This window comes from Hippopotamus amphibius, chromosome 2 (genome assembly GCF_030028045.1).
Source record: "Hippopotamus amphibius kiboko isolate mHipAmp2 chromosome 2, mHipAmp2.hap2, whole genome shotgun sequence".
In the NCBI taxonomy this organism is placed as follows: domain Eukaryota; kingdom Metazoa; phylum Chordata; class Mammalia; order Artiodactyla; family Hippopotamidae; genus Hippopotamus; species Hippopotamus amphibius.
The window spans coordinates 70644851-70670647 of record NC_080187.1 but is presented as its reverse complement, the minus strand read 5'-3'; the positions used below and the strand labels follow the sequence as shown (position 1 = coordinate 70670647).

The window sequence follows — 25797 nt, the reverse complement described above, 5'->3', positions numbered from 1 at the left end:
TTGTTCTCAAACACTTGCAACTGTTTTCCAAAAACTCCAAAAGCCCCTAAATATTTAGCTGACTCTGTGTGCTTTACTTTTTTTGTTTTTAAGTTAAAGCTAATAAAGCAGCTTGTAATGGCCAAAACTGGAAGCAATGTAAGTGTCCATCAACAGTGGAAAAAACAACCAAATAATAACATCTTCATAGAATTGACTCCCGTGCGTTAGTGAGAATTAAAGAATTATAACCACAAGCAGCAACAAGGATGAATTTCAAAAGCATAATGTTAAGCCCAAGGAGTCAGATGCAGGCAGGCAACAGAGACCATAAAGCACGTGCCTCTTATGAAAAGTTACAAGAAGTTCAACAATGGGCACAACTAACCTGTGGTGTGTTGTGTTGTGTTGTGTTGTAGGGAGGGCTTCTGAGGTGCCAGTCTGGTTCTGTTTCTGGATTTGGGTGCTGTCACCCAAAGTGTTCACTTTATAAAAGTGTGTCACGCTGTGTGCTTGCATAGTTTCCTGTATGCATCTCATACTTCAATTGTTAAAAAAGCAGTACATTGATTATTCTTTTGAATATCCTTAGTAAACGTGCATTGAGTTTACTTTGGCCTACAAACGCCCATAGGATTGGCCCCTCCACCCCTTCCACCCTGTCTCCTACTCTTCTACTTGTTCACTCAGCTCTTACCATTCTTCTCTCAAGCCAACCACAAACCCACCTCAGCGCCTTTGCACTGGCTGTCGCTTCTGCTTGGAATGCTTTCCCCACCAATATCCATCCACAGGGCCTGATTTCTCACCTCCCTCACAATTTTATTCTAGTGCAGGGATTGACAAACTGCAGTCTATGGCCAAACTTGCTCTTCTGCCTATTTATGTAAATGAAGTTTTATAAGACGTGCTCATTCCTTTATGTAATGTATAGGGCTGTTTTTGCACTAAAAAGTTGTCGAGCACTTGGCCAGAAAAGTCTGGCTTTTTACAGAAAAGCTTTGCCAATCCCAGCTCTGATGCCACCTTCCCAGGGAGGTCTTCCCTAACTTAAAACTGGAATCCACTGGATGTGGAGGAAAGGGAACCTGGGTGCACTGTTGGTGGGAATATAAATTGGTGCAGTCACTATGGAAAACAGTATGGAAGAGCCTCAAAAAATTAAAAATAGAACTACCATATAATCCAGAAATTCCACTTCTGGGTGTTTACCCAAAGGAAACAAAATCGCTACCTTGAAAAGATATCTGCACCCCTGTGTTCACTGCAGCATTACTTACAATAGCCAAGACATGGAAACAACCAAGGTGGCCATCAACAGATGAAAGGATAAAGAAGGTGTAGTTTACTACCTAAGGAGGCAAAAGACCTGTACTCTGAAAACTATAAGATGCTGATGAAAGAAACTGAAGATGACACAAACAGATGGAAAGAGCAACTGTGTTCTTGCATTAGAAGAATCAATATTGTTAAAATGACCACACTACCCAAGGCAATCTATAAATTCAATGCAACACCTATCAAATTACAAATGGCATGTTTCACAGACTAGAAAAAAATTTTTCTAATTTGTATGGAAACACAAAAGACCCCAAATAGCCAAAACAATCTTGAGAAAGAAGAACGGAGCTGGAGTAATCATGCTTCCTGACTTCAGACTATACTACAAAGCTACAGTAATCAAAACAGAATGAACAAACATATAGAATATTTGAACAAAAACATCAATGGAACAGGATAGAAATCCCAGAAATAAACCCACACACTTATGGTCAATTGATCTATGACAAAGGAGGCAAGAATATACAATGAAGAAAAGACAGTCTCTTCAATAAGTCATGCTGGGAAAACTGGACAGCTACATGTAAAAGAATGAAATCAGCACATTCTCTAACACCACATACGAAAAGAAACTCAAAATGAATTAAAGTCTGAAATGAAAGCCCAGATACTATGTAAAACTCCTAGAGGAAAACCTAGGTGGAACACTCTGTGACGTAAATTACCGTAATATTTTTTTGGATTCATCTCCTAAAGTAAAGGAAATAAAAGTGAAAATAGACAAATGAGACTTACTTAGACTTAAAAGCTTTGCACAGCAAAGGAAACCACTGACAAAATGAAAAGACAACCTACTAAATGGAAGAAAATATTTTCAAACGATATGACTGATAAGTGCTTAACACCTAACATATAGAAATAGCCCATACAACTCAACATCAAAAAAATAAACAACCCAATTAAAAAATTGGCAGAAAAACTGAATAAAACATTTTTCCAAAGAGGAAATGCATATGGCCAAACAGGCACATGAAAATATGCTCAACATCGCTAATCATCAGGGAAATGCAAATCAAAACCACAATATCACCTCGTACCTGTCAGAATGGCTATCATCAAAAGAACACAAATAATAAATGTCAGCAAAGATGTGGAGAAAAGGGAACTCTCATACACTGTTGGTGAGAATGTAAATTGGTGCAGTCACACTGGAAAACAGTATGGAGGTTTCTCAAAAAATTAAAACTAGAACTACCATATGACCCAGCAATCCCACTCCTGAGTATATATCCGAAAAAAGCAAAAACTAACTTGAAAAGATACATGCACCCTGATGTTCATAGCAGTATTATATACAATTGCCAAGAAATGGAAGCAACCTAAGTGTCCATCAACAGATGACTCGATAAAGAAGATGTGATAGATAGAGATACACACACACACACACACACACACACACACACACACACACCCCAACAAGGGAATACTACTCAACCATAAAAAAAGAATGAAATTTTCCCATTTGCAACAACATGGATAGACTTGGAAGGTATTATGCTAAGTGAAAGAAATCAGACAGAGGATGACAAATATTATATGATATGACATATGTGGAATCTAAGAAACTCGACAATCTAGTGAATACAACAAAAAAGAAGCAGACTCAGATACAGAGAACAAACTAGTGGTTAACAGTGGGGGGAGTGGGCAATGTAGGGGTTGGGGAGAGGAAGGTATAAACTACTAGGTGTAAGATAGGCTCAAGGATGTACTGTACAACACAGGGAATACAGTCAATATTTTGTAATAACTGTAAATAGAAAGTAAACTTTAAAAGTGTATAAAGTTTTTAAAGATTATTTTTAAAAAGAAGGTGTGGTTTATATACACAATGTAATATTATTCAGCCATGAGAAGGAAGGAAATCCCATTTGCAACAACATGGTTGGACCCTGGGTCACTATGCTAAGTGAAATGTCAGAAAAAGACAAATACGGTATGATTTCACTTATACGAGGAATCTAAAAAACAAAAAGCAAAAAACTGAACTCACAGATGGAACAGATCAGTGATTGCCAGGGGTCATGGGTGGAGAGGGCAGGGGTGTGAAATGGGTGAAGGGGGGTCAAAAGGTACCAACTTCCAGTTATAAGACACATAGGTCCTGGGAATGTAATGTATAGCACAACATTAAAAGTTTTTTTTAATGGAATCCATCCCCACTCCCTCCCTCTCCCCACTTTGTCCCCCCTCCCTACATTTTACCCAGTATTTTACTTTTTGTTGTTGTATTCTGTTGTAATTTTTTGGTCTCCCCTCAGGAGAACGTAAGCTAGATGTGGGCAGAAATTTCTATGTGTTTTTTCTCTAAGTGTACCCATAGCTAGCATCTCAAACAGTGCCCGACACAGAGTTATAATTCTATATATACGTGTGAAATCCATGAAAGAACCAAACTCAAATGATATGCCAGGTACTACAGTGACCAATTTTATAATCATTAGCTTATTTACATTCTTTGCCTCATTTAGAGGATTTTTTTCCCCAGCGCGGGTAGGTCTAAGTGAAAATGAGACCTTTGGCAGGCTTAATGTCTTTTAAAAGTTCAGCAGATTAGGAGCAGCAGCAGCCATGGCAGGAAAGATCTGAGATTAGCAACTGACCCTTCAGAACGAGAATGAGAAGGAAGAGGGGGGGTACTGTTATTAGGTTTGTCTACTTTAAGCCAAAATAAATCGCAAGGCTGAAGAGCTGCTGTCAATAAGTAACCACTCCTTGGGAGCAGCCTATTTGATTGTTGGGTCATACAGTCCTCATTCTGGGAAAAGCAGGGAGCTGATGGCAGCAGAAATAGTTGGAATTCCTGGCATGCTTCCAGAGTTATTTTCCAGTCCCTCGTAAATCTTCATTTTCTCCCACAGCTAAACAGCCCAAGGATAGGATCTCTTGGTATTACTTCTTACAACTGCATATGAATGTACAACTCTCTCAAGATAAAGAATTTAATTTAAAAAAAAAAACATATTTCCAAGGATTTGGCTCTGCTTATCCATTCATTTTTGAGGACACAGCGAAGCTGGAAAACGCACACTTTCTTCTGTGCTGTGGACTTGACATATAGTGTCTTCATAAAAACACTTGTGACCTTAGAAACTTTCAGAACTTCAGGTTGTAGTTATGAAAGGACAACATCTGTAATTGAATTTTAAAAGCAAATTGTTTTAAATCTTCATGTTTCTTGTGTATCATGGGATAATTGAGAATGGCCAGTAAAGCAGAAGGCCAACTCTGAAGATAGCTAACAGAGTGAAGGCCTGGGCAGTAGTTCAGACATGGTCCACCCCCTCCCCCAGCCCTACAGACAGAAAAGGCTGAAGGGTGAGAGATGCCCCATGGACGCCTAAGGACGGGAGGGTTCCAGAGACCGATACTCTCCTTGTCTGTTCCACTATTAACCCCCAGCAGAACATCCAACTGCCTAAGTTAAAACTTTATTGTCAAGACATGGAAACAACTCAAATTCCTATCAACGGGTGATTTGTTTAAGATGGAATATTACTCAGCCATTAAAAAATAATGAAATAAAGCCATTTGCAGCAAGCAACATGGATGGACCTAGAGATTATCACACGAAGAGAAGTAAGTCAGACAGAGACAAATACTATGTGATATCACTTTTATGTGGAATCTAAAAAATAATACAAATGAATCTGTATACGAAACAAAAACAGACTCACAGACATAGAAAGTAAATTTATGGTTACCAAAGGAGAAAGGAAGGCAGGAGGGTAAATTAGGAACATGGATTAACAGATACACATTACTATACATAAAACAGATAGGCAACAAGGATTTACTGTACAGCACAGGGAACTATATTCAATATCTCATAATAACCTATAATGGAAATAATCTAAAACAAAATATGTAACTGAATCACTTTTCTGTACATCTGAAACTAACACAAGATTATGAATCAACTATACTTCGATTAAAAAAATTCAAACACAACCACTATATGACCCAGCAATCCCACTTCTGGGTATATATCCAAAGGACATGAAAGCAGGATATTGAAGAGGTAACTGCACTCCCATGTTTACTGTATCATTATTCATAGTAACCAAGATACAGAAACAACCTAAGTGTCCATCAAAGGATAAATTTATATACATAACAATGGAATATTATTCAGCCATGAGAAATAAAGAAGTCCTGCCATTTGCCACAACATGAATAAAATTTGAGAACACTTTGCTAAATGAAATAAGCCAGACAGAGTAAGACAAAAACTGCATGGCATTACTTACATGTGGAATCGGGAAAAAAAAAGTCAAACTCAAAGAAACAGAGAGTAAAAAGTAGTTGCCAGGGGCTGGGGAAAATAGAGAGGTTGGTGAAGGGTACACACTTTCAGCTATAAGATGAGTAAGGTCTGAGAATCTAATGTAGGACATAGTGATTATAGTCAATAACACTGTATCATGTAATTGAAATTTGCTGAGAGTAGAATGTGCATTCTCACCAAAAATAAATAAATGAATATGTATTAAAAATTTTATTGTCAGGATACAGTGGAAGCTACCAGGGAAATACAAACCCAAGCCACAGTACAAATCTACTTCACCACTTCACACTCACTAGGATGGCTGCAGTCAAAAAGGCAAATAATAACAATGTTATTGGTGAGAATGTGGAGAAAAATGGAACCCTCATACACTGCTGGCAGGAAGGTAAAATAGTTCAGCCACTGTGGATAACAGTCTGCCAGTTCCTCAAAACTTAAACACAGAGTTAGCACATGAACCAGCAATTCTACTCCTAGGTAAATGAAAACATACATCTGCAAAAAACTTGTACACAAATGTTCAAACAGTGTTATTCATGATAGCGAAAAAGTAGGCACAACTCAAATGTCCATCAAAAAATAAAAGGATAAACTGTGGTGTATCCATACAATGAAATATTATTTGGCAGTGAGAAGAAGTAAAGTTACTGATACATTCTGATACAAGTATGAATAAAGTACTGATACAACATGAATGAACCTCGAAAACATTATGTTAATTGAAAGACATCAGTCACAAAGACCACATATCTTATGATTCCATGTGTATGAAATTTCCAGAATAGGCAAATCTATAGAGACAGAAAGTAGATTAGTGGTTGCTGCGGGGAATGTAGGGGTTGGCGGGAATGATGACTAAGTGGTCTGGTGTTTCTTTGAGGGGTGATGGAATGCTCTAAAGTTGACTTTGGTGATGGTTGCACAACCCTGTGAATATAATAAAAACCATTGAATTATATACTTCAAATGGGTGAATTGTATGGTATGTGTATTACATCTCAATAAAACTGTTTTTAAAAAAGACATGGGGGGAATTCCATGGCGGTCCAGTGGTTAGGACTTGGCGCTTTCACTGCCAGGGAACTAAGATTCTGCAAGCCACACATTGCAGCCAAAAAAAAAAAAAAAGATATGGATATATCAGGGGGATTTCTCTCAGAGACTCTGACCAGCACCGACCCTCATTAAGAAGATGCACTTTGTCCGTCTTACAAGTTTTGCCCTCTCGAGGTTAACCCACTAGGATAAGCCTGCAGGTTGGGCCTGGATCCTTCTGAGTTCTCCTTCCCTAGTTAGTGACTTACTTAGGCAATGACTGATAAACTGAATATGAAGCATTTTACAACATATAATGTGTTGTATAAATTCATAATAATAGCTCAATTGATCCCCAAATAGCACAACAGCCCAGGAGGAGGGAAAGCAGTGAGGCTTAGAGAGGACCCAGAGAAGGAGGGAGTCTGTCACGATGAGGGGGCTCATTAGGCCTCATTTCTCTTTGCCGAAACCCACCTGGTGGGAGAATGGATCACACTGAGCACTCTCTGGGCACCCGGAACTGTGAAAACGGCTCTCAGGTATTTTTCAAAATATGATACAATAAAAATAAAAAGACTCACAAAGCACCAAGGGGCCACTTGGAGAGCCAGGAAAGAGAAACAAGAAAATAAAACATAAAGCTGATTGCTGAAGGGTTGTCTTTTTTTCCCCATTCATTAACAGAAAAAAATAAATAAATAACTGCTAAACCCCTCTGACTTTAATTTCACGCACAATTTTCAGTTAGGATTCAATGCCGGAAAGCGTGTCTGCCGTAGCACCTAAATACTTCACAACTGCTCAAAATATCTACCAGGAACGTGCATCAGGGAGTAAACCCCCCCTGAAGGACGGTGTTGACTGGCTGTCTGGGGGTCTCCATTTAAATTCCTGAGGAGCAGATGCCTGGCCTGCCACCAGCTGCCTGACACTCACCTGGAAGGCGGAAACCTGCTCCTTTGGGCCCCTTTCTGCAGTGACTGCTCATGGTTAACATCTCTAGGGATTATTCCTCATTCCTTGAGCTTCATGGTCTTGGACAGACCCAGGTTCAAATCTCAGCCCACTGCCTACTGGCTGTGTGTCCCGGGACGGTATGCAGTTCTCGGCCCATTTTCCTAACCTATAAAATAGGGATATTAATTCCCACTTCATAGGGCTGCTTCTGAGGATTAAATGAGATGAAAGGTGCTTAGCACAGAAACTGGCACATGGTAAGTGCTTCACAAATGGTAGTGATCACTGTCACTATTGTCACTACTACTTGGTGAAGTGTATCCATTACGTATTCTTTCAGCTAATCAATACTTGTATTGAGCACCTACAGTGTCCCAGGCACTAGACACTGGGATGCAGTAGCATCCCTGCCCTCATGGAGCTGCCAGTCTAGTGGGGAAGACAGACAGCAACAGGCATCCAAAGGACTGAAGAAGTTAATAAACAGCCATAAGGGCTATAAAAAAGTGACAAGGAGCAACATGATAGGGAGTGTCACTTTAAAGAGAAGACTCAGCGTATGTGATGGGGCATTAAAATTTTGTTGGCTTAGTAAATGCTTACTAGCTGATCAACTGTGATTGGAAAATCTTTCTAAGCCCTCCTGCAAAAATGTGCACATGGGTCTACGACAGTCACAGAGGCACCTAATACCCTTGCTGCAAAGCACGCTCACACACTACCTGAGCAACTGTCTGTGCCTTCCCTTTCTTATCCCCTTTGCCCTGAGCCCAGGCCCCCTTTCTTCTTGCCCATCCCTGACTGGGGTCCTCTGGGATCTAAGTAAGTCACTATTCCCTGGAAGGAATCTCACACGTCAAATGTCTTTCAGCGTCTCTGACTGTTCTTCACACATCACTGAGAGAGTGGAATTTTAAACAGGGCCTTTGGGAGGAAAGGTCCTCTTTGAAGACATCCTAAGTCTGCAAGACACAGAGGTGAGCAGAGAAGGGGAAGAGCACGGATGGGTTCTTCGTTTATTCCAGTCACACTACAAGGAAGAAAATAAAATGATACAATGGAAGCAGTGAGGACACTCCCCCCAAAACCAGGATGTGACTATCAGTCATCCAGCACAAATACAAGCCAACCAAAGAGCATAAAGGAGCTTAGAGAAACATCAAGTGGACCCCAACAGTTCTGGAGGCATTCAGAGCCTGAGACAAAAACCCAATGCATCTTACCTCTAGTTCTCGAAGTGTAGCCCTATAAAACAACTCTCCAGGTCACTTGGCCCATACAAACTACACCTCAATAGGGTTGTTATTAGTCCCTAACAAAAGGAAGTCATTACCGTTTTCTGAAAGGATATAGAAAATTCTGGAAGGATGTACCAAAAACAATCTGTGGAGAGAGGTGGCCTCTGAGGAGTGCATCTGAGGTCTGGTGTTGCAAGAGCATTTATTTTTTATTAAAGAATCTTTTGTATTATTTGAATTTTTACTATGTGCTCTATAGTAATTATTAAAGAGAAAAGTTATTATCTCCAAAATAAATGATGGGGGGGGTGAATAACTGATTTGAGAGATGCTGTTTATTTAGCAATAATGAAGAGTATTAGGAGTTAATTTCTTTTGTCTAAATCATTAGATGACCCAATCAAGTGGTATTCACCCCAGGTATGTAAGGTAGGATCAATATTCAAAAATCAATTAATGTAATCCATCACAGCAACAAACTAAAAAAGAAAAATCACATGATCATATCAATAAATGCAGAAAAAGAATTTAACAAATCCAGTACCTATTCATGATAAAAACTCTCAGTAAACTAGAAATAGAGGGGAACCTTCTCAACTTGATAAAAAAAATCTACAAAAACCCTACAGTTCATATCGCCCTCAATGGTAAGAAACTCAAAGTTTTCCCACTAAGATCAGGTACAAAGCAAGGATGTCCCCTCTCACCACTTCTTTTCAACATCATACTAGAAGTCATTGCTAACACAATAAGGCAAGAAAAAGAAGAAAAGGTACACAGATTGAGAAAGAAGTAATAAAACTGTCTTTGTTCACAGATGATATGATTATCTATGTAGAAAATCTGAAAGAATTGACAAAAAAAAAAAAAAACTCCTGCACTAATAAGAGATTATAGCAAGGTCACAGGATACAAGGTTAACATAAAAAAATCAATCTCTTTCCTATATACCATCAATGAAGCGCTGAATTTGAACTTAAATCATGACATGTCACTTATTTCTAGGTACACAGAAAAAAACATAGCAACATTAACCAAGCTCACATAAACAATGCCTTATCATGAAGTTGAAAGAACTGTGAAAATGGAAATCTGGATGCCTGGGTCCTAGCCCTCTGTCACTCACCAGGTTAATTGAGTCTTCTCTTCTCTGGATTTCAGATGCTCCCTGAGAAAGATGCAGGCTAAAAACTAAAATCTTTTCCAACTTTCTAAATCCTGAGAATAAAGCCACATATTTCTTCTCCAAAAGTCTTATTTTTTTTCTGTTTAAATAGACTTTATTTTTAGAGCAGTTTAGGTTCACAGCAAAATTCAGCAGAAGGTACAGAGATATACTGCCCTGTCCCCCATATATGCAGAGTCTCCTCCAATATCAGTGTCATGCACCAGAGTGGTACATGTGTTACAACTGATGAACCTACACTGATATATCATTATACTCTAAAGTCCAGAGTTTACATTAGGGTTCGCTCTTGATTTTATACATTCTGTGGGTTTGGACAAATTTATAGTAATAGGTATCCACCATTATAGTACCATATAGAATAGTTTCACTGCTCTAAAAATACTCTGTGCTCTTTGTCTATACATCCCTCCTTCTCCTACCCCAAGCAACCACTCATCTTCTTACGGTCACTATAGTTTGCCTTTTCCAGAGTGTTATAGTTTTTAAAAATACAAAAGTAACACATGCTTACCAAAAGTTCAAATGGTACAGAAGTATACAGAGAAAAGCAGGAAAGTTTTCCCATGCTACTCCCCACCCTGACTCTCAATTCCTCTCTCCTTCAAGAGTTAATCACCATTCAGAGGCTAATGCTATGCTCTCCGGTATGACAGCCTCTAGCACAGGTAACTGTTTAAATTTAGATTTTAATGAACTAAATTAAATAACATTGACAATTCAGTTTCTCAGTGACACTAGTCACATTTTAAGTGCTCAACAGCCGCATGAAGCTAGCAGCTACCAAACTGGAGAGCACAGATCTAGAACAGTTTCATCATCACAAAGATTCTACTGATCTAAAGTGCAGAAGGAGGCCTTTTTCAATTCCTCTCACCTCTGTTCAGCACTTATTTCCAGAAGCTCCCACAACCACTTCCACTAGGCCCTCTCTGGCTGGGCTTAGGACTACCCTAACAGGTTAAAGGGATGAGTTGCTTTGGAAAAGCTTGTCAATTTCCTGATCTGTAATTAAGAAAGATTTGCTTCATCATTGAAGGTCACAAGTCATGGTATCATCACCATCCCCAACAGCACATAAAAGTTTAAAACTTCAACTAAGAACTTGAAAACTCCAGTGCTCCTCAGAGCGGTGCCTGAGATAAAACACTCCATGCATCTTGCCGCTCTCTCTGGAAGTGTAGCCACGCTGGCCCTGCAAAACACTGGCGATGGTCATTGAACCGTACAAGCCACGCCTCAGTGGGGTTGTCCTAATTATTCTGTAGGGAACAGTAGCCAATATCGTTTTCTAGACTCCAGCTGTCCACTCCATTGTCTGCACAGTCTGAGCAGATAATTGCCAACTCCCCACTGCATCTTATGGACCTCTCTGTTGACATATAAAATCAATGCATTTCTCTTTGCCTATGCACAGCCTTCTGCCAGAAGCCCTTCTTTCCCTAAATATACACCTTCTCAACACACTCCCCCAATTTGGTGGCCAGACAATGCTTACTTTTTCTTTAAAACTCATCTAAGGCATGATCTCCTCCAGAAAAATCTTCCCTGTCCTTCCCAGGCTGCATTAAGAGCCCCAGTGGCTGCTCCAGAATTTCTATATAGGAAACACTTCGAGGGTGAAAATCTGGTAGAAAGCAGGGAACGGGGTGTGTGACTTCTCTTGAAATCACATTGTATAGCAAGGTACAATTTTTGCTGAGATATTTGCAAGAAGAAGAGCGAAGTTCTTCAAGACACTCTTATTCGCATTTAAATGGGAGTAAGAAAATATAGGTGATCCATTTCAAAGAATATCCTTTTGAGGAGTAGTGACTTTGGAAGAGGGTGACTAGAGATTAAAGGAGGGTTACACCTTCCCCCAAGTGATACCTTGGTTTCTCTGTGTGCTCCAATAATATCCTAGTGTTCTTCAAACTAATAGTATCACCTTGAATCTGTCTATGTGTCTGTCTTCTCTACCAGACTGGAAAGGATCATATTCTTATTTATCTTTTAATCTTGGTACCCAGACCAGTCCTTAAGGGAGGTGTTCAGTAAATGTCAACTGGATGGATGAGTGGAGGAATAGGTGGATGGGTTGACAGATGAATGGATGGATGGACGGATGGATGGATGGATGGATGAAAAGGATGGGAGGGGACAATTTTGCCTTCAGACTAAAATCTCTAAAGGATAAAGATCTTGAATCTCAAAATCACTGTTTCCCTCTTTCTCTCTCTCTCTCTCTCTGTCTCTCTCTCTCTCCTCATTTCCAATAACATCAAGAAAATGCTTCATATTGAACAACTGCTGACTACATTGATGGGAAAAAGGCTGGCATTTCCCACACAGTGAGTATACTAAAGCACTGGAGGAAAGAAACAAAGAAATCTTTAACAATAAATATTGGATTATAGCGTTAAAAACCTCCCTTTCTCTAATGGAGGTACAATTTGGAGATAAACCTAAACCACCTTCCTCTCTGTGGCGTATGATTAAAATCTGCTTTGTTCTTCTAATTTGCTATTCTCAAATTACCACACTGCTGCTGGCGCTGCAAACTCAGACTTCGTGGCTGCCCTTGAATTACTGTACAACTTTTCCTCCTTTTTTTCTTTTAATCAGCACTGAACCAAGAAGGTGCCATCTACATCTGGTGGAGAAAGTCTGTCTCCAAATGTGGAGACAAAAGGCATCATTCAAGGTGCCCCCACCCCCCACCGCCATGATCCCTCAGCAGAAATACATCTCCCTTGAGGTCTGGGAACACAAGAGGTGAAGTTATCCTTGACAAGGCTCCAGGTGGTGTGAAATGTTTTTTCCACCCCTGACTCCAGAGATTTTATTACTCTTCTACCTAAGCCTTCAAAACAAAGAGAGCCTGACAAGAATGTAGCTAGTGCCTAAACAAAAACTTTATTTTCATATTTTTTCTAGAAATCTTCTAAATATTATGGCCTGGGATTGCTAAGAATTTGACTTCCAGAGTCCATCTCGAAGCTACAAGGCAAATTACCGCAGAAGATAGACAATTCTATGACATCATCCTTCCTCTTTTTTTTCCTTTGTAATTTTTTGAAAGTTACTTTGAAAGTTCAAAATACAAGCGATATCTGTACCATGCCAAACATGTAAAGGGAAAGGAACGATATCTTTCAATTATCTAGGAATGTTAGATGCCAAAATATTCATAAATACCTGATCAATTGATGGCAATTTTCATTTGGATGTACACTGAGCCACATATTGACTAAAGAAAGAGAAGAACTAAAACCACATCCTTAGATGACAGTTCTAAGACACCATTATACTTTTCTTTACCCCAAAATGTGGTCAATGTGAGGTTTTTCCCTTGTGCTATTAACAGCTGTCAATGGGAAAGAATTATATCATTTGTACTACCAGGGAAGATTCAAAATCAAAATAATGGTAGTATGTAGTGTAGAAGGAGCAAATCTATAACCCAAGACACCATGCACCATCCTAATTTTGCTAAACAGGCAACTTTGGGCAAATCACACCTCTGGATCTCAACTTAATCAACTAGCTAATACGCAGTATGAGCATACCACTCAAGTCTTTACCTCATATCAAGAGGCATATGAGCAGAGAGAAAGGATGCTGCTAAACAAAAAACCAATAAATTCGCATCATCAAAACATTGTAGATGACACCTACATATGGATAAAGATCACAAAGACTAGCATTATTTTCAGAACAATGGGCAGTTATGTGTGTATAGACCAGCCCCAAAAAATAACATCAGCTAGTAACATCAAGGAAGAATTATGAGCCAACTTATTATTAGGCTTTTGTCCTCTTCTATTAATAAGGCTAATTAGTTACTGATTTTTTTTAAGACTGCTTATTTTAATTATCAATCCACGAGTAAGTGACATTGCATTTGAATTTTCATAGTTTGTATGTGAAGGCCCCGATTCAGTCAATCCTTTCCAGACTAACATTCACCATCAAGGCATAGTACCTTAAAGCAACAAATTCTGCTTCTGAGGTGAGAGGTAATAAACCAAACCGTAATCTGTTAATATGCTAATTGCTTTCCCCTAGTATAGAATAATCATATTCCAAAACTTAGCATAATAATAGATATATTCAGCTCTGTTTTATATCTAAGATCCAGGTCATTATGTTACTAACATTAAATCATTTCTTTGAGGGATTTTACAGAACTTGAATTTATTTTAATCAACATTCACAATAATCTCCTGGAAACTAAATAGAAAACAAAATTTGCCATTGCAGATATCTGAGACATAAATAAATATTAAGCAAAAGATAAATTATTGCAGTATAACTTGCATAGTTGCTCCTCATGACATGTGTACTTCAATTTTGTACCATGTTGATAGCATTTTGAAATGCAAGATCTATTTAATGTTCACGACACTGCCTCAAAGGATAACTTCCCTAGAGTGAAAATCCTATGCTTTGTAACTCAGAGCCTTACAGCTGGGAGAGGACTTTTTTTCATTTGTTAGTCCAAGCTTGAAAATGAGAATTAAGAGAAGGAAAGTGCTCTTCCAGAGAACTCTGGATTGGTTGCCCTATTTGCAGAAGAAAATGGAGAAGCTCTCATTCAGGTGGGAATTGCCAAACAAAGGGAAAATGATCAAGGGCTCTTGGAAAGAATTCCGAAGCTCAAACTCCATTGGTTTGATCTACAAGGATGCCCCCAAGCAGAAAGACAGACAAAAAAGGAAGACCCATCATAATAGTTTCATTCATACCACATGTTTTCTACCACCACTTGCATGAATACTAAGGGCTCTCTTAACTGTGTCTCCACACCAGATCTCTCTGCTGACTTTCACTCCTTATTTCCAACTGGCTACCAGGAATTCTCCACTCAGGTACCCTACAAGTACCGCAAAGTTAGCATGCCCAAACTTGACATCTCCTCCCCTAATCTGCTTCTCCTTTATTCTGTCTTCTCAGGGCCAGCTTCATGGGTATGGGATCCATGCTAAGAAGGACCCCACACTTGGTTTAATGGTCTATTATGGTGATCTTGAAATTCTTAACAATTTTTTAACAAGGGGGCCTCATATTTTCATTTTCCAGTGAGTCCCCAAAATTTGTGGCAGTACTGGATTGGTATCCCCATGACTCCTGTCACTGAAACCAGCCACCTGGGAGTAATCCCAGACTCTCTCTTCCCTCATTTCCACACACGATTATGCTGTTTCATGCCCATGGTTTTACACCCAGCAAAGGCTCACCGTGTTTGGAATGCCTTTTCCCCTTCTTCAAAGAACTGATTTCCACTTGTCCTTTGATTATTAATCAAGATTCATCTACACCAGAGATACTGATTGATGTCCCAGTCTGATACAGATGTGTCCTCTTGGTCCTCCACCCACATATACCTGTCCCTACATCTGTCATTTCGTCCTTGAATCACTATCTTGTCTCTCTTCCTCCAAATGACTATGAACCTCTTGACGTCTGATCTTATTTTCTTTTTATCTCTAGTTCCCAGCTCTGGGCTTGGCATATAGAAGATTTTTTTAAATGTTTATTGAATAAGATTGATGTTATTTCAAAAAACGTCATTAATTCACCTTTGAAAAACATGATTGTGTGATCTGTACTAAAGTTCTTCCCTTTTAGAATGAACTTCATTTTTTTCCAAAGTGATCCTCTCACTTCCCTCCCACACCTTCAGGGCAGTCACCAAACAAACAGCTCCAGAGCTTATGTTACACCTCAAATGCATTTTTCACTGTCCTCTGGGGTCACTGTTCCCCAAGGCCACTTCTAAAAGTGAGAACAGCTGGGACCCCTATGCCTCTGGGAACTTCCAGGCACTGCTGGCTTATACACAATGATTCGTTTGTGCCAAGAAGTTGCCAGTGTTCCTCCACAATGCCACCAGGACTCCAGGATACAGGAAAGCAAGAGTGGGAAGTGTGGCCCAGAGGGACAAGAATTCTCTCATTAACTCTGGGCCCTCACAGACGTTCAACGCTTCATCAGATTGGTCATCATAGGAAATCCTGTTTGAAAAACAGTTTCTTGATTTGGCTGGGGTGGGGAGTCAAAAGGAATCATTTCATCCCCAGCATCAACGTCTAATCAGCACTTCTGTCTATCGCGATAGACACACCTGGATGGATTTCTTTATTTATTCCTTCACTCGCTCACTCAAACATTCACTGAACCTCTACTGAGGGAAATGTGCCAGGTGAGGTATTATCTAGGGAGCCAAGGGCCAAAAAGTCCCCACATTCAGGGAAATTAAGAATATTATTACAATAAATTCCACGAACACCTTACTATTGCAAGTGTGGTTCACAGAACAGCAGCATCAGCATCACCTGGAAGCCTGTTAGAAATGCAGAATTTCAGGGCCCTCGGCAGAACCTCCTGAATCAGAATATGCATTTTAATAACAGCACAGAAGATCCACGTGAACATCAGAGACTTAGAAGCATTTACACATCCCTCCCAAGAGCAGAACACCAACTCTTTTTAGCCTGAATTAAGTTCAAACCTCAGCTGCAAAACCTGTCCTAATGGCTCCTGATTGTAACCCCATTTTTCCCCATCTCTGGACTCCACATCTAGCCCTCTGCTATTTCACATGAGGAGCAACTGGACTCCTTCCCCACACAAAGTGGGAACTGAGAGCGGACCGTGCTAGCGACTGAATGCCTATCACTCACACATGTGGATCTCATATTAGATTCTCCGTGGAACAAATTCTGATATTTCCATTCCTGCCATGTTTTTAAGAGTTCCCAAAATGCCCACTCAGAAAAAAGAAGTAACAACTTAAGAATTCAGTGACTGATGGGCTTGATTCAAGCAGTTTACATGTTAAACACTTAATGCATTGTTGGTGTACCTTTTCCATAATCAAAAGAGGGTTCTCAAAGTAAGACAAGGCTTTATCTAATTATTAGAGTTGAAAAAAATCAAGATTCAGCTGGAGAGCAAGTGCAATTGGGAAATACTTACGACAACAGAGCCTGCCCTTGATCTTCTACTCTTAATATTGCAACACACACACACACAGAGGTATATGGTTAGTACTAAGAATCCCAAATATCCATATACACATTTTCCATGTACAACTGAGTTTTTTATTTAATTGACATCATTTCAAGTACTTGTAACTTGCAATCCTGGAGGCCCAAGATACATGGGAGTTCTATTTTGTTTTACTTACGTTTTTTTTTTTTAATTTTTCAGGAAGTTCAGTAAATTGATAGTCAAAGAAACCAGCAATTCTTGAGCTTGTTGGCCTCAAAACTCCTTTATACTATTGAAGATCGACAGAACTTTTTTATTTGGGTTGTATATCTGAATATCTGCTGATAATTTTTTCAAATATTCAATCATTGATTCATTTAAAAATAATAATAAACCCATTGCATATTAACATAAATAGCATGCTTTTATGAAAAACAACTTCATTTTACAAAATAAAAAACTGATTTAGTGAGAAAAGCAGTGCTTTTTACATTTTTGCAAATATCTTTACTGTCTGGATCAATAGAAGACAGCTGGATTCTCACATCTGCTTCTACAGTCAATGTGTTCTGATATCACATATCATGCAGCCTCTGGAAAACTCCACTGTATACTTATGAGAGAATGAAAGTGAAAAAGGCAATCAACATCTCAACAAGAGTGACAAATAGAAAATTCTTTTTTTCAACAAATGGCGCTGGGACAACTGGATACCTACATGCAAAAGAATCAAGTTGGACCTCTACCTTATATCATATACAAAAATTAACTCAAAATGGGTTGAATGGGGAGTGACTATTAATGGGTACAGTTTTATTTGGGGGATGATGAAAATGTTCTGGAATTAGTGGTGATGGTTGTACAACTTTGTGAATATACTAAATCTACTGAATTTTACACTTTAAAATGGTGAAATTTTATGGTATGTGAATCACATATCAATAAAATAATGAGTCAAAGAGCTAAAAGTAAGAGCTAAAACTATAAAACTGTTCGAAGAAAACAGAAGTATAAGTCTCATGACCTTGGTTTAGGCAATAGTTAGCTATGACACAAAAATCACAAGCTACAAAAGAAAACATAGATAAGTTGGATTTCATCAAAATTTTTAAAATTTTGACACCATCGGAGTAAAAAGACAATCCTCAGAATAGGAAAAATATCTGTAAATCACTTATTAAATGAAGGGTCTGTATCCAGAATATATAAAGAATTATTAGAACTCAATAATAAAATGACAATTCAAATTTTAAATGGGCAAAGGATCCAAATAGACAGTTTTGCAAGGAATATATACAAATGGCCAATAAGCCCATGGAATGATGTTCAACATCATTAGCATCAAGGAAATGCAAGTCAAAACCACAATAAGATACCACTTCACACTCACTAAGATAGCTATAATCAAATAGATAACAACAAGTGTCGGTAAGGATGTGGAGAAACGCAAACCCTTATACACTGCTGGTGGAAATGTAAAATGGTGCAGCTGCTTGGGAGAACAGTTTGGCAAACTGTTCAATTCCACAGATTAAACAGTTACTATATGACCCAGTAATTTCACTCCCAGGTATATACCCAAGAGAAATGGCAACTTTTACGGGAATATTCACTGCAACATTCTTCATAAAAGCCAAAAAACAGAAACAACCCAAATTTTCATCAGCTGATGAACTGATAAACTGTGATCTATTATACAGTAGAATATTATTCAGCAATTAAAAGGAAAGAAATCCTGATACATGTTATAACACAGATGAACCTTGCAAACATTACACTAAGTGAAAGAAGCCAGACACGAAAGATCATTGTGTGATTTCATTTTTATCAAATGGCCACAACAGACAAATCTATAGAGACAGAAAGTAGATTAGTGGTAACCTAGGGCTGGGAGGTTTAAGGGGAAGGGGAATGTGACTACTAAAGGGCATAGGGTTTCTTTTGCGGATGATGAAAATGTTCCAAAATTGATTCTGGTGATGGTTGAACAACTCTGTGAAGATCTTGAAACTGTACACTTTCAGTGGGTGAATTTTATGGCATGTAAATTATATCTCAATAAAACTCTTTTACCCAAAAGAGGCAAACAACATCTTAGTATTATTTTGAAAATACTTTGAACCTCATAGACCCCCTGAGAGGATCTCAGGGACTCCCAGGGGTCCCCAGAACACACTTTGAGAATCACTGACCCAGACAAACAAAGCATATAGTATGGTTAACTTCCTAGCAGCCATCCCCTCCTCCTGCCTCCTCCTTCAAAATAGAGCCCTGGTTTCTACGCACTGACATCTCCATGCAGACCATAACCAGGAAGAAAGTCGATTCTGCTCTGAGTCCCAGGGTCAGGTTCTGGTCACCTTAGGCTAATCAGCCTATTTCCTTCTACTGATTACACTCACTGTTCAGGGTAGGCATGTGACCCAGGAGGTCTGATCAGAATGACTGCAGGACTTTTGCTTGGAGTGCTGAGTTGGAAGTGGTTTTCCTCTTCCTCTGGATGGTGTTCCATGAAAATGTGAGAACTAGAACTACTCTAACCATTTCACTATCAGCCTGAAGATAAAGCCTCACAAAAAGGCAGGGTGGTCCTTGGATTAGGTCCTTACTTAAATCATGACTTCCAATTCATGTGATCCAGTAAGTATCCTTAATGTTAAAGCCAGTTTGAATTGAATTTGTTAGTTAAAAGCACCCAGCAGATATTCTGTCCAAATGATGCAGAGCTAACAGTATTACATTCTCCCCACAGTCAATACACTTTGCCTTTGCTTTGAGGACATCAAGAGATAAGATCTTAGCAGACCATTGAAATAACATTACTTTTTTGTCAGAATATACTTAATACAAAGAGCCAGCCCATGTAATCTAGGCCTAAACACGTCAGAGCTAGACCACAGTATTTAACAAACTGTCTCTCTCTTCTATTCCTTTTGTGTCTTATCTTCACTGTACTCTGGATGGCAGTCTAGATGAGTTTGATAGAGAAACGTGTTGGATCGTCCCTACTAGCAGAAAAGGTGTGGCTGTCAGCTGGACCTAGCTTGGATTTCACCAGCAGGATCATCATAGGGCCTGATATTTAGCACATATGTATGTTTGCATGTGACCATCCAATTCCTGTCCCAACAGATAAGAAACTCAGGACAGAGTAAACTACTCTTTTTTTTCCAACTAAATTAATTAGCATAGTGTTCTACATTTGGGTGATGTTTTAACATTTACAACCTGCTTTTATAGACATCATCTCAACAACTTAATAGAGATTAGCAACTGAGGAATTATGCCAATTTCACAGATTAAAAAACAAGAGGCCCACTGACACACCTTAAGGTCTTACGCAATTAGAAAGTGATGGAGTTTGGGCTTAAAGACATTAGATTCCAAGCCAAAGCCTTCCTACTACTTAGGATTAAATCCAATAAACCTTCACATAATAGTAAGGCAACAGGGACGTCCCCAGTGGCTAAGACTCCACACTCCCAATGCAGAGGGCCTGAGTTTAATCCCTGGTCAGGGAACTAGATCCCTCATGCCGCAACTAAAAGATCCCCCATGCCGGAATTAAGACCCGGTACAGCCAAATAAATAAATAAATATTTTAAAAAATAGTAAGACAACAGTCAATATGCTTTCAGCACTTACTGTGGGCCAGTTACTAAGCACTTGGCATATATTACACATTTGATCATTACAACAAGCCAATGAGGGTGTGCCATTATTACCCCTACTTTACAGATGAGAAAACTGAGACCCAGAGAGGTAAAGTGACTTGCCCATAGTTACCTGGCTAGTCAATGGTAGAGCCAGGATTCAAACCCAGGCAAGTAGCACTCCAGAACATAAGCTCTCAATCACTTTGCCATACTGCCACTTCAACAAAAGGAAAGATGCCTGCTCCACACGAGATGGCTTGTAGCTGCACAGAACCCACCAGCTCAGTCAGGACTGAACTGATATTTAACAACACAAACTACAAAGAACTATCCGATAATTTTTCTTGTGGAATTTGATCATACAAATATTGCCTAAAATAAGCCATGGCTTAGCTAACATCTTATTAAAGTTTCCTGACAGTTTTACTGTAACAGTAATTGTAACTCAGTTTCACCTATTCTGAAAGACACTACCGCTTGCTTAGCCAACAGCAGTTCCCCACCCCCCACCTACGTACACACACATACACACACACACACACGCACATGCGCACACACACGCGTACACACACATACCTCTGCATTGCTTCCATGATGTCAAAGCCCACCTCCCATTATAGGCAGTGAAGAGTGCAGATACCAAATGTACTCATTTCTAGACTCTTTTGCAGCTAAGTCATGGTTATAGGATCCAATCCTGGTGAATGGGATCTGATGGGAAGACTGAAGGGGGCCTCCAGGAATGGTGTTCCTCCACAGTACAACGAAGTGCAGGAGGAAATACCACCTCTTCTATGGTGGATGTTTTAGTACCTGACTGACATTCAGAACTACTGCAGCCACCTTATAAACAGGACTATGAATGACAAAGGTGATGTGTTGAGGAGGCAGAGTTGAAAGGTGGAAAGCACCTGGGTCCATGCAGAGCTGCTGAACAACTCTGAAGCTACTCTACCTCTGAACTTCATCAGGTAAGATAATGTGTCTTTATTATTTAAGCCACATTAACTTGGTTACTCTCTTATTTGCAGCCTATAGCATCCTAATTCTCAAGTCTCAGGAGGCAGCTGCAGAGAAGAAAGGACTCTAGATTCTGAGTTGAATGACATAGCTTCCAATCTACTTACTTGCCAGGTGACTCAAGTTGCCTAATCTCTCTGAACTTCATTTTCTACACTTGTAAAATTGAGATAACACTCATTAAAATAATCATAAAATGGAGATAACACAGGAGAGGAATGAAAATCACATGAGATTTTCTGTCAACTGCAGTGTTTTACTCAAAGGTAATTGGTCTAGGTAATAGTTACACTATAGACTTTTTAAACTGGAGCCATCCATTCTAACCCAACTTCCTTATTTTACAAAAGAAGAAACATTGATTCCAAATGTCAAATGACTCACTCAGTGTCACACGACTGGGTGATAACACAACTAAACCATGTATTTCTGATTCCCAATCCAATGCTGTCATGCTACCCTCATGCTGACAGGTAATGAGCTACACTAAATACTGGGCCGGTAGCATTCGTTCATTCAACAAGTGTTTATTGAACACACCTATAAGCCAGGTTCTGCTCTGGGTACTGAGGACTCCTTGAAGAACAACAACAACCACAACAAAAGTTTCTACCCTTATGAATTTAACAACCCAGATGGAAATTATTCAATCTACATCTATAAATAACAATTAAGTGCCTACTACACGCTAGGCACAGTGCCAGGATTTCTGTTCAAATACAAATACAAATTTCCAGCCAATTCCCATAATAGCAACCATATTTACCAGGATTTGCTAAAGAATAATGTGAAAAGTCTACATTTTACTCAATAAAAGTCAGTATTAAAAATGACAAGCTCATTAGAAGGAGTTTTGAATACCCTGCCAGCATCTGCAAACGTGGATGGAATGGGGGAGATGGCTAGGACTCCACTCTACTTGAAGCAGCAAGACTGGATGAAAGAGGTGAGAGCTAAGCCATGTCCTTCCACAGTCTCCAAACGTCAAGGATTGGCTCAGTTGGAAAAGCCCCGTAAGGGAACATTCAGCAACTCCTTCCCGTCCCCTGGCCTCTGTCTGGTGCCCTAGACTCTCCCTTTGCTCCCTATCCAGTTGGAATTCCTCTTCCACTCCACGTAAACATTCACATGCAAATGACATAATGAGACAGCATCTTATACCTTATGAAGAGACAGAGCAAGTGACTCTTGGCATCTCCTACTGGAACTGGCCATCAGGCTGCTGACAACTGAGCCATTACATTGTTTGTATGAAAGTTTTCTTTGTCAATAACCACCCAAATTATATAAATTTGGAAAAGAGTATTTAAAAGCTACTGTTTGGCAAAAAAAAAAAAAATCCATAACTCACATTTTATGTGGGTTACAGAAGGAAGATCTGTGTAACAATCTATACACTCTTAACTTTGTGATTCCCTGGAATAGAGGAAAAAGGCCAGCAAAAAAGGAAAGACAGATGGACTCCCCAGGGCATGTACTGGTGACTCCAAAAGATTCTTTAAAAAAAAAACAAACAAAAAAAAAAACCATTTTGTCCTCACCCTAAAAAAATGAAAAGTTTTTTGTGACCTTATGTTCAGAAATGCAATATCAATTTCTGGGTTGAAATATTCTAGTAAGGTATAAGGTCCAAACTTATCAAAATAAAATCTTTTAATTCTTTTTAATTGGTTAGATGATAATCACCATTTGGGGGCAGATGTGCCTCCAAAGAAAACATTTGATTTTCTTAAGCAATGCCAAAATCAACATTTTGGAACATAGCATTTTAACCTCTTTGGCATCAGTTGGGCCATACAAACTCTAACATTCCAAATTATTATTAGACTGGCTACAGTTTATTGTTTCCCAGAACACCGGACAACACATACATGTCCTTTGGGGACTGTTTATCTATTCTAAGGAAGACTTCCTCCTCTCAAAGGGAAAAAAGTCAGTGGTGTCAATTCCAAGTGGGACAGAACAGGGCAGACAGAGGGCTGAGAGAGCCCGGGAGAACTCTACAGCCCCACTCTCTGCCACTGGCCCCTTCATTATCTACATATTCAATACGGGTTAAAGTTCTTGTACACCCACCTTAGGACTTAAAGCAAAATGAACAAACTACTGCCTCTGAATCACAAGACAGTACACGCCAAATGTTTCTGTGCAACCCAGTGGCAGCAGAAAAACTGCCTATCCTGCTAATCCTTTTATTATTAAGTTTAGCAGCAGTATTTAGCTCAGAATGAAATTCAAGATCCTCCAGAAAAGTCAGTGGGAGCCTACTTTCCTGGGAGGTCAAGGGGCACCACATTCCTGCCTTGAAACTTATCCAGTTGTCAGCTTACAAATTAGCGGTCACTGTCCCCATGTCACAAACTCCCACAAGAGAAGAAAAAAGGGAAGGACCACTCATTCATTCACTCATTCGTTCATTCATTCATTCTTGGTTAACACAGTCCAGAGGCAGATTCCTGCCACTGGGAGATGCTGCTCCCATTCATCTCTCACCAGAACCAGGTAGGGTGCCCAGTATTTTAAAAACAGCTCACTCAGTCCTGGAGCTCCAAGACTGCAGTAGGTGAGAAGAGGAAATCCCACAGATAAGTACATAGATTTAAAAGTCAGAAGCTAATAGTGCTGAACCCTGACATGACTTTTCCAGGTTGTGTGCCCTGAGTAGGTCTTGGGAGACGGCACATCCCTGCTATACATGCACTAAAAGTATACACAAAGAGAGAGAGAATGAGAGACCACTGCAGCTCACTCTAGATCTCCTGCAAGCCCCAAAGCACTTACTACCCGAGGATGGGGTTGCCAGCAAAGCTGCCTTCTCCCAAACAACTCTGGCCTTCTCCAACTTGTATGAGAACAAATCTCCACAAATATCCCAAAGGGGGCTTTTTCCTGGGACCCAGGTCCTGCAGGGTTCCCTCCCTGCCGGCTTCACAGCCCTTTTCCTGTCTCTGAAACACTCAGATTTCACACGAGTCCTTTCGAGGTAGCTCCAGTCCGCGCAGCACGCGCCCCATCCTTCAAGGCTGGAGCCCGGGGCTGCCTGGCCTCTCTCACTCCCGGGAAACTTCGCCGCCGCCCCACGCTAAGAAGTAAAGGCCACCGGTAGAGGGGAAGCAGAGAGCGGGAGCAGGTCGCTGGGACTGAGGGCACCTTCGGAGCCCGGGCGCCGGAGAAAGAAATGAGTGAACCCAGGCTGGTGCGTGCATTCTCCACGTGGAGGAAGGGAGGAAGAAAGAGTGGACGACATGCAGGTACCCCTCTCGGCTCTCGGAACTCACATATTCCGTCAGGGTAGGGAACAGAGCTAGAGGTCCCCAGGAGGCAGCTGCCCTGCGCCCCCAGCCTAGGTTCAGCGAGAAGTGAGCGCAGCATATAAACCAGAGGAAGGGGCCCCGGGAACGGATAACGCGCGCCTGATGCCGGCGGGGGACAGTGCCCCCATCCCTTGATAGAGCTCCCAGTCTCAGGGGACGAAGGAAGAGAGATCTGGCTTTCTAGCAGGCCCGCGGGTGGGTTCCTTGCCGCTGCCAGCACACGCCCACCCGCAGAGGCCCCCCAGTACTGTGCCCCTCGCGTAGTCTGCTCCCTCGCCCCAGCACCTGGATGTGGCAGGAGATCTCCGAGTCGTCCAGCAGCCGGATGGTGCATTTCATCTCTTGGCTGAGCGATTTGATGCTGGAGCTCCGAAAGTGGATCATTTTCATGGTCCTCCTGCCTCTCGGCACACAGTGGCAGGAGGCGAACATGCACCGCGGCCCGGGGAAGCGAGCGGGAGGCTCGGAGCCGGCGCAGCGCTCGCCCGTGAGGACACACACACTCGCGCACGCACCGTCCTGGACACCCGGGCGCGGCTCAGCTCCGGGACAGCAGCGGCGACGGGCGCCTGCGGCCACACATGCCGAGCGGCCGGGGCGCGGCGGGCGGGTCCCTCCCTCTCCTCGCTCCCCTCCCTCTCCTCGCTCCCCTCCCTCTCCTCGCTCCCCTCCCTCTCCTCGCTCCCCTCCCTCGGCTCCCTAGCCTCCGCCCCTCGCGCGCGCTCCTGCGCCTCCCTCCGCCCGGGCTCGCTTGCCGAGGATGCCCAAGCCCCGCGACCCCCGGCGGGCGCGCGCCGCACTC

General features: G+C 40.8%; 1 protein-coding gene across 2 annotated transcripts in view; it reads right to left on the bottom strand.

The window, feature by feature from the left end:
- The window catches only part of FRMD3 (FERM domain containing 3), a 280138-nt gene extending 254711 nt beyond the window's left edge, over window positions 1-25427 (bottom strand). For both annotated transcript variants that reach the window (XM_057724971.1, XM_057724970.1), the window contains exon 1: window positions 25281-25427. In XM_057724971.1, coding sequence (XP_057580954.1) covers window positions 25281-25427 — 147 coding nt within the window. The remainder of the gene's footprint in view (window positions 1-25280) is intronic.
- Between the last annotated feature and the right edge of the window lie 370 nt (window positions 25428-25797).